This window comes from Rhipicephalus microplus, chromosome 10 (assembly GCF_043290135.1).
Source record: "Rhipicephalus microplus isolate Deutch F79 chromosome 10, USDA_Rmic, whole genome shotgun sequence".
Classification (NCBI taxonomy): Eukaryota; Metazoa; Arthropoda; class Arachnida; order Ixodida; family Ixodidae; genus Rhipicephalus; species Rhipicephalus microplus.
This window is the reverse complement of record NC_134709.1, coordinates 90,389,075-90,399,194: the sequence shown is the minus strand read 5'-3', so window position 1 is coordinate 90,399,194 and position 10,120 is coordinate 90,389,075. Positions and strand designations below refer to the sequence as shown.

Genomic DNA, 10,120 nt, shown 5'->3' with positions numbered 1-10,120 from the left:
CTTCATTCTCACTTGTCGGATCAAGAAAAATGGTACTGTCGATAAATGGGACCCTTCCAAGGTTACTACTCACATCACATTTCAATATCAAGTGCTGTACTGTTTTTCAAATTCAAAACTAATTCTTTCACTTCATTCTCACTTGTCGGATCAAGAAAAATGGTACTGTCGATAAATGGGACCCTTCCAAGGTTACTACTCACATCACATTTCAATATCAAGTGCTGTACTGTTTTTCAAATTCAAAACTAATTCTTTCACTTCATTCTCACTTGTCGGATCAAGAAAAATGGTACTGTCGATAAATGGGACCCTTCCAAGGTTACTACTCACATCACATTTCAATATCAAGTGCTGTACTGTTTTTCAAATTCAAAACTAATTCTTTCACTTCATTCTCACTTGTCGGATCAAGAAAAATGGTACTGTCGATAAATGGGACCCTTCCAAGGTTACTACTCACATCACATTTCAATATCAAGTGCTGTACTGTTTTTCAAATTCAAAACTAATTCTTTCACTTCATTCTCACTTGTCGGATCAAGAAAAATGGTACTGTCGATAAATGGGACCCTTCCAAGGTTACTACTCACATCACATTTCAATATCAAGTGCTGTACTGTTTTTCAAATTCAAAACTAATTCTTTCACTTCATTCTCACTTGTCGGATCAAGAAAAATGGTACTGTCGATAAATGGGACCCTTCCAAGGTTACTACTCACATCACATTTCAATATCAAGTGCTGTACTGTTTTTCAAATTCAAAACTAATTCTTTCACTTCATTCTCACTTGTCGGATCAAGAAAAATGGTACTGTCGATAAATGGGACCCTTCCAAGGTTACTACTCACATCACATTTCAATATCAAGTGCTGTACTGTTTTTCAAATTCAAAACTAATTCTTTCACTTCATTCTCACTTGTCGGATCAAGAAAAATGGTACTGTCGATAAATGGGACCCTTCCAAGGTTACTACTCACATCACATTTCAATATCAAGTGCTGTACTGTTTTTCAAATTCAAAACTAATTCTTTCACTTCATTCTCACTTGTCGGATCAAGAAAAATGGTACTGTCGATAAATGGGACCCTTCCAAGGTTACTACTCACATCACATTTCAATATCAAGTGCTGTACTGTTTTTCAAATTCAAAACTAATTCTTTCACTTCATTCTCACTTGTCGGATCAAGAAAAATGGTACTGTCGATAAATGGGACCCTTCCAAGGTTACTACTCACATCACATTTCAATATCAAGTGCTGTACTGTTTTTCAAATTCAAAACTAATTCTTTCACTTCATTCTCACTTGTCGGATCAAGAAAAATGGTACTGTCGATAAATGGGACCCTTCCAAGGTTACTACTCACATCACATTTCAATATCAAGTGCTGTACTGTTTTTCAAATTCAAAACTAATTCTTTCACTTCATTCTCACTTGTCGGATCAAGAAAAATGGTACTGTCGATAAATGGGACCCTTCCAAGGTTACTACTCACATCACATTTCAATATCAAGTGCTGTACTGTTTTTCAAATTCAAAACTAATTCTTTCACTTCATTCTCACTTGTCGGATCAAGAAAAATGGTACTGTCGATAAATGGGACCCTTCCAAGGTTACTACTCACATCACATTTCAATATCAAGTGCTGTACTGTTTTTCAAATTCAAAACTAATTCTTTCACTTCATTCTCACTTGTCGGATCAAGAAAAATGGTACTGTCGATAAATGGGACCCTTCCAAGGTTACTACTCACATCACATTTCAATATCAAGTGCTGTACTGTTTTTCAAATTCAAAACTAATTCTTTCACTTCATTCTCACTTGTCGGATCAAGAAAAATGGTACTGTCGATAAATGGGACCCTTCCAAGGTTACTACTCACATCACATTTCAATATCAAGTGCTGTACTGTTTTTCAAATTCAAAACTAATTCTTTCACTTCATTCTCACTTGTCGGATCAAGAAAAATGGTACTGTCGATAAATGGGACCCTTCCAAGGTTACTACTCACATCACATTTCAATATCAAGTGCTGTACTGTTTTTCAAATTCAAAACTAATTCTTTCACTTCATTCTCACTTGTCGGATCAAGAAAAATGGTACTGTCGATAAATGGGACCCTTCCAAGGTTACTACTCACATCACATTTCAATATCAAGTGCTGTACTGTTTTTCAAATTCAAAACTAATTCTTTCACTTCATTCTCACTTGTCGGATCAAGAAAAATGGTACTGTCGATAAATGGGACCCTTCCAAGGTTACTACTCACATCACATTTCAATATCAAGTGCTGTACTGTTTTTCAAATTCAAAACTAATTCTTTCACTTCATTCTCACTTGTCGGATCAAGAAAAATGGTACTGTCGATAAATGGGACCCTTCCAAGGTTACTACTCACATCACATTTCAATATCAAGTGCTGTACTGTTTTTCAAATTCAAAACTAATTCTTTCACTTCATTCTCACTTGTCGGATCAAGAAAAATGGTACTGTCGATAAATGGGACCCTTCCAAGGTTACTACTCACATCACATTTCAATATCAAGTGCTGTACTGTTTTTCAAATTCAAAACTAATTCTTTCACTTCATTCTCACTTGTCGGATCAAGAAAAATGGTACTGTCGATAAATGGGACCCTTCCAAGGTTACTACTCACATCACATTTCAATATCAAGTGCTGTACTGTTTTTCAAATTCAAAACTAATTCTTTCACTTCATTCTCACTTGTCGGATCAAGAAAAATGGTACTGTCGATAAATGGGACCCTTCCAAGGTTACTACTCACATCACATTTCAATATCAAGTGCTGTACTGTTTTTCAAATTCAAAACTAATTCTTTCACTTCATTCTCACTTGTCGGATCAAGAAAAATGGTACTGTCGATAAATGGGACCCTTCCAAGGTTACTACTCACATCACATTTCAATATCAAGTGCTGTACTGTTTTTCAAATTCAAAACTAATTCTTTCACTTCATTCTCACTTGTCGGATCAAGAAAAATGGTACTGTCGATAAATGGGACCCTTCCAAGGTTACTACTCACATCACATTTCAATATCAAGTGCTGTACTGTTTTTCAAATTCAAAACTAATTCTTTCACTTCATTCTCACTTGTCGGATCAAGAAAAATGGTACTGTCGATAAATGGGACCCTTCCAAGGTTACTACTCACATCACATTTTTCTGCGACATTTACAAAATATTTATTGAAAGTGTCGGCCAAGGGTTTCCCTGATATGACCTCGCCGTTAAGATTCATGCTATGTACTGAAGCCGTGGACACATTGCGATTTAAGAGAGAATTTAGCCTTTTCCACATTATATCTGAACACCCAGAAACTGAACTAAACATATTGTTATAATATTATTGTTTTGCCTTTTTGAGATCTTTATTTAGGCGATTTCGTTTAACCTTGAATTCTTTAAACAATTTAGGGTATTTCGTTTTAAGATAGCGGCTAAATAACACATTTTTTTCTTGTATTCTTTTCCAAAGTTCCGCGTTGATCCAGATCTTACAAACTTTCCTGTTCTGCTTTGTTTTAACCAGAGGAAACGAAGCAGTATAAATTGGCTTTAGTATGTTCAAAAATTCTTCGTACGCCTTGTTTGACTCATTCATTTTAAGTATATTCGTCCAAGGAGCCCTAAAAATCTTCTCCAAAAATATTTTCAGAGTTTGTTCGTTTATACGCTGGGTGAAAAATGTGTTCGGTTTGTTTTTGTCACATAAGTGTTTCCTACAACAAGTGTATATTGGCAAATGATCACTCAAATCTACAGTAATAACACCAGCCTTGAGGTTTTCTGTCGGTACATTTGTTAAGAACAAATCAATCAAGGACGAAGACATTTGTGTGATTCTCGTAGGGACAGTGATCATATTTGAAAATCAATGAGATTTCAGCAAAATATCAAGTTTTTGTACTATAGCTTCCTGTTTGAGCATATTTATGTTCATTTCACCGCCACACACAACGTCTAAGCGATTTGTGTTAGTGAACGCAAAAAACGTGTCCAGGTAATCCAGAAAGGATGCCGTTTCGCCATTTGGTGGTCTATAACAAACGGCAAGAACCACATTTTGTAGTTTAACTGATAGAAATTCGAAGTCATTGCAAGAGTGGGTGAAATTATGAATTAGGTCACAGTCAAGGACCTTTTTCACTAGAATACATACGCCACCGCCACGACCAGAAATTCGATTAAGGTAGAACGTATTGTACGAAGGCAAGCGAAACACGCTGGCTTCATCTGTTGACCATGTTTCAGTTAACATTATGACGTCGAATACATGATTTAATTGTTCGAAAAAAGGCTAAGGTCGGACTGTTTATTATTTACCGATTGCACATTCAAGTGAAAACATTTAAACGAGCTTGAATAGAAATTTCCTAAAGTCTGCGAAAACGCTTCCGGAAGCACATAAGAATCGTTTCCTACGCAAGCCATGTTGAGCCGATCATTTCTTCTTTCTTTAGCTTAGTTTGTTTAGATCACTAGCATTTGCGATGCGTATGGCTTTCTCCCCATCAGCTTTACGCACTAGAACTTTCCCGTTTGAGTGCCATGCATACTTGAAGTTCGCTTCTTTAGCCCAGTTCTTTGCCTCAAACAACAGCGCACGCGCTCTTTTGGTCAAGTTTTCCGTCAAGAAGAAGTGCTCATTTAGGCTGCTCAGTTTCTTTCTGTTTTTCCACCAGAAATCTCGGTCCGCTTGCTTCGCAAAACGACAGATAACGACCGGCGTCTTATCTTTTCTGGGCGGAAGCCGATGAATGGCGACCACATCACTTTCTGCGAGTGGCGGGAACTGGTGTTTAATTGCCATTGCATTGATCGCTTCTAGCAAGTTTTCATCTTCCGTTTCCTGTATTCCATGGAATTCTAGGTTGAGTCAGCGGCTCCTCTACTCAAGATTATCTACTTCTGCCTGCACTTCAGCTACTTCTTGGTCCCGTATCTCAACCTTTTCCAATCTGCGCTTAAGGTTCTTGACGTCACGCTCGTTTTGTTCCGTTTTTTTTAGTATTTCGTCGTATTTCTCACTCAAGTATTGCACCGCGTCGTCAATGCTCTCAACTGTTTCTTTGAGCAGTACTAGTTTATCCAGCTTGTCGTTAATGACTTTCATCCAAATTCAGACATCGTGCATGTCGGCCTCACTGCCCGGTTCTTTTGATTCAGCTGATGCTGCTCGCAACCTCGACCGTCTACAGGTAGGGCAGCGCCATGCATCGCAGTATGCCTGCCCTTTGGACTTGATAGTTGCTTCAGAAATTCCAGCACATTTGCCGGCGTGAAATGCTTGACAGCAGTCGCTACATTTAATCCATACGACGTCCCCAGTGAACGGCTTATCGCACACAGAACATGTTCCATCTCGGGGCATAGTTGCACAAAGCGACAAATGAGAACAGTAGTTTACACAGCAGCACCAGCAGTAGCAGCAGTAGTTGCGGCACAACCAAATTTACAGCGGGCATAGAAACAGCACCAACCTGCGAAACAGAAGAAGAGACCGTGTTCGTTTACGCCGTTCTTTCCGCCGCAACCGCTGCTGCCAAGTGAAGACAAACCTTTGTACGCCTGAGTTTTTTTAAATGTGTCATGAAGTGTTGTACTCAAGTACCTGTGGTTATATTTCATGTGTTGTGAAACTGGATTCAATGATGATACGTGGAGTTTAATGTCCCAAAGCCACCGTATGATTATGAGAGACGCCGTAGTGGAGGGCTACGGTTATTTCGACCACGTGGGGTTCTTTAACGTGCACCTAAATCTGAGCACACGGGCCTACAACATTTGTGCCTCCATCGGAAATGCAGCTGCCGAAGCCGGGATTCGAGCCCGCGACCTGCGGGTCAGCAGCCGAGTACCTTAGCCACTAGACCACCGCGCCGGGGCATGAAACTGGATTCCAATGTACATTGTATCCAGTGTTCCGCTGTGAATGTGACGTGTCATGAGCGATGGACTGTGTTACAGACTCCTTTTGTGTGGTGACTGTTCGCGCTCATCTTTGTGGTTTTGAATATTATGTGACAATATTCTTAAAGTGGGGGGGCAGTGTCATATATATATATATATATATATATATATATATATATATATATACATATATATAATGAGATCTAACAGACAGTAATGACAAGTAATGTACAGGGGAAGTTATTAGAACCAATGGAATGTAAATAAGAAGAAAGAAAAGTGGATGAAAAAATAACCAGCCGTGAGCAGGAATCGAACCTACGAACTTCGAATAACGCGTTCGATGCGTAGGTCCTGGGTTCGATTCCTGCCCACGGCTGGTTATTTTTTCATCCACTTTTCTTCCTTCTTATTTACATTCCATTGGTTCTAATAACTTCCCCTGTACATTACTTGGCATTACCGTCTGTTCGATGTCAATAATATTGTGTTAAAACACGAAAAAACGAGCCCTTAGGTATACACTTTTCCCTAATATATATATATATATATATATATATATATATATATATATATATATATATATATATATATATATATATATATATATATATATATATATATATATATATATATATATATATATATATATATATATATATATATATATATATATATATATATATATATATATATATATATATATATATATATATATATATATATATATGTGTGTGTGTGTGTGTGTGTGTGTGTGTGTGTGTGTGTGTGTGTTTTCCCATGTTTGACACAATATTATTGACATCAAACAGACAATAAGGCCAAGGAAAGTATAGGGGCAGTTATTAGACCTAATCGTATTTACATTTACATTATAATTCAGTCTAATAAGTTCCCCTATACTTCCCTTGGCCTTATCTTCTGTTGAATCATATATATATATATATATATATATATATATATATATATATATATATATATATATATATATATATATATATATATATATATATATATATATATTATGATGAGGCGTTTCAGAGTGGCACTCTTATAAAACAGGAGAGCGGTCACGACACGTCAAGTGGTAATGGCGGAACTAGCCTGAGTACCCAGCCAACCAAACGTCGTCTTCTTCACCGACTGAGTTATACCCCCTGCCTTTCTGAGTAGCACTCATCTTCACTACATTTTCCTCCCCTCCGGAAAAGAGCCATCCTGGCGACTCATGGGCAAGAGACAATAGAGGGATCGTATTACGGTTTGAGGTGGTCTATGTGGACGGTCTCACGTCCACGGCGTCGTTGATCATGGGGCTGCTCAAGTGGCTCCAAGATGTAATTGACGGGTGAAGTTTGTTTAACCACACGGTAAGGTCCGTCATACTTGTACATCAGTTTCGTTGAGAGACCAGGGCTGGTTGAAGGGATGCGAAGCCAGACAAGGTGGCAGGCTCGCCATATACAGCAGGCTCCGGTCGGGGTGGGAAATCATAATTGTTGGGCCTGACGACGTCACGCAGGAAAAACTCACGCCGTCGACAAAATTATGCCACGTGACCCGCAATTCCCCAGGCGAAGCATATGGGGCGGTTGTCTTGAGTGCGCCAAGGGTTCTGAAAGCGTAGAGGTGGTGGTCGGGAGAAAGGACGGGCAGCCTGGTACATAGGCTCAGTTGGTACGACAAAGGGGCACGTGGACGTAGGCGTTCGCGACAAAGAAACGTGGCCGTTCGCGACAGGCGGACGTGAGGTTCCGTTCAGTGCTTCGGCATAGGTCAATGGAGCAGCCACAGGTGGTGCGTGAGCTGTTGGTAGCGCCTCGGACACTTGCTCCTGGACTACTCGCTGTATTGATGGCGCTAAAGTAGATGGGGTACCTTCGGAGGTATAAGGCACGAGGGACAACTGGCGTGCGACCTCCTCGTACAAGTTGCTTGATCTCGACAAGCAAAGTGATGTGGTCTATAGCAGTGCCAGCCGACGTTAAAGAGGAGATTGTTGCACATGGCGCTCTGGCACGACGAGTGGTGTCACGCTGTTTCCAGAGCTCATCATAGCTCTGCATCCGAAATGCGTCGAAAGCATCCGAAATGCGTCGTCAGTCACGCCTTTCAAGATGTGTTTGATCTTCTCGGCTTCTGTCATGGCCGAGTTGACACGCCGGCAAAGGTCGACCACATTTTCGATATAACTGGTGTTATTCTCACTATTCTGCTGAGCCCTAGTACGCAAGTGCTGTTCGGCCCATAGTTTGTGAAGCGCTGGACGGCCAAACAAGTCCGCAAACGCCGTTCGGAAGGCCGACCAGGTGGGGAGGTCTCTCTCGTGATTACGGTACCACAGACTGGCGACGTCGGTCAAATAAAATTGGACGACAGTAAGCTTGTGTGCATACGGTGCCACTTGTTGTGCTTGTTCACCCGGTCGTATTCGTCGAGCCAGTCTTCCACATCTTTGTCATCGGTTCCACTGAAGGTAGGTGGATCGCGTTGCCGAAAGGAGACGAGACAGACAGGAGCTGCAGTAGTTGGAGCCGAGGCGGCCGCCTGCTGATCGTCGTCCGTGGACATCGTAGCAACTGGAGGCAACGTACGGTTTCGCAATTCCAGGATTAGGCGTTACCCAGCATCTCCACCAATTATAATGAGGCGTTTTAGAGTGGCACTCTTTTATAAAACAGGGGAGCGGTAAGACACGTCAAGTGGTAATGGAGGAACTAGCCTGAGTACTCAGCCAACCAAACGTCGTCTTCTTCACCGACTGTGTCATACCCCCTGCCTTTCTGAGTAGCACTCATCTTCGTCGCTACAACATATATATATATATATATATATATATATATATATATATATATATATATATATATATATATATATATATATATATATATATATATATATATATATATATATATATATATAAGAGAAAGAATTGTATACCTAAGGGCTCGTTTTTCCGTGTTTTGACACAAATTTAATGAGATGTAACAGACAGTAATGCCAAGGAATGTACAAGGGAAACTATTAGAACTAATGGAATGCAAATAAGAAGAAAGAAAAGTGGATGAAAAAATAACCAGCCGTGAGCAGGAATCGAGGGTCGTGGGTTCGATTCCTCGATTCCTGCTCACGGCTGGTTATTTTTTCATCCACTTTTCTTTCTTCTTATTTGCATTCCATTGGTTCTAATAGCTTCCCCTGTACATTCCTTGGCATTACTGGCTGTTACATCTCATATATATATATATATATATATATATATATATATATATATATATATATATATATATATATTAAAGTAAATAATGCTATCCACAGAACAAGCCCTACAACCGCACACGCGCCCGGAAAGCTGGCCTTGAATGTACTGGAAGATCAAATCACCATTTCCCCTCGCTTCAGCATCAACATTTCCGTCGGCTCTCAGAAATCAACATACCTGCAAGGCGTCGTTAAAAGCAACGCGCAGCTGTTGATCAACCGCGATATTTGCGTCGCACGAGGAATACTCTAGCAGAGAGGGGGGGGAAGTCACAGTGATGCTCACGAACTTCAACAACGAGGAACACGTGAGCAAAGGCACGGTGGTTGCCTATTTTGAAGAAATTGTCAAAGCCAGCAATGCCATCGCCCTCGCCGAGTCTACTGGACCTACTTCGACGAATCGAGGTCTCCACAAGAATTTTGACGTCAATCCGAGACTTCTGAATCATAAGCAAGAACGGCTGAAAAGACTGCTCCGGGATTACAAGGATTGCTTTTAGTCGTAGTCGGAAATACGCCAGGCACTAGTAGCAAGACATCGCATCATAACAAAGGAGAGTACCAGACCACTCCGTCAAAACCCGTAAAGAGATTTGACGCGAGAGCGGGAGGCAATAAGGAAGCAAGTCAACGAAATGCTACGTGACATCATGCAACCTTCTAAGGGTCCGTGAGCGTCACCTGTGGTGCTAGTGAAGAAGGACGGCACCCTACGCTTCTGCGTCAATTATCATCACTTGAACAGAATCACGAAAAAGGATATGTCTACCCTCTCCCACAGACAGAAGACACTTTCGATCGTCTCCACAACGCGAGGTATTTTTCGACAATTGACCTCAACACCAGATATTGGCAAATCGAAGTTGACGAGAGAGACGGAGAGAAGACCGTTTTTATAACACCA

At 40.4% G+C, this 10,120-nt stretch overlaps 1 protein-coding gene across 1 annotated transcript; it reads right to left on the bottom strand.

The window, feature by feature from the left end:
* Nucleotides 1-4,454: 4,454 nt before the first annotated feature.
* LOC119181599 (uncharacterized) lies at nt 4,455-5,155 on the bottom strand. Its single transcript, XM_075874816.1, is given in 1 exon segment — nt 4,455-5,155. A coding segment is annotated over 1 exon segment (657 nt). The 3' UTR covers nt 4,455-4,498.
* Between the last annotated feature and the right edge of the window lie 4,965 nt (nt 5,156-10,120).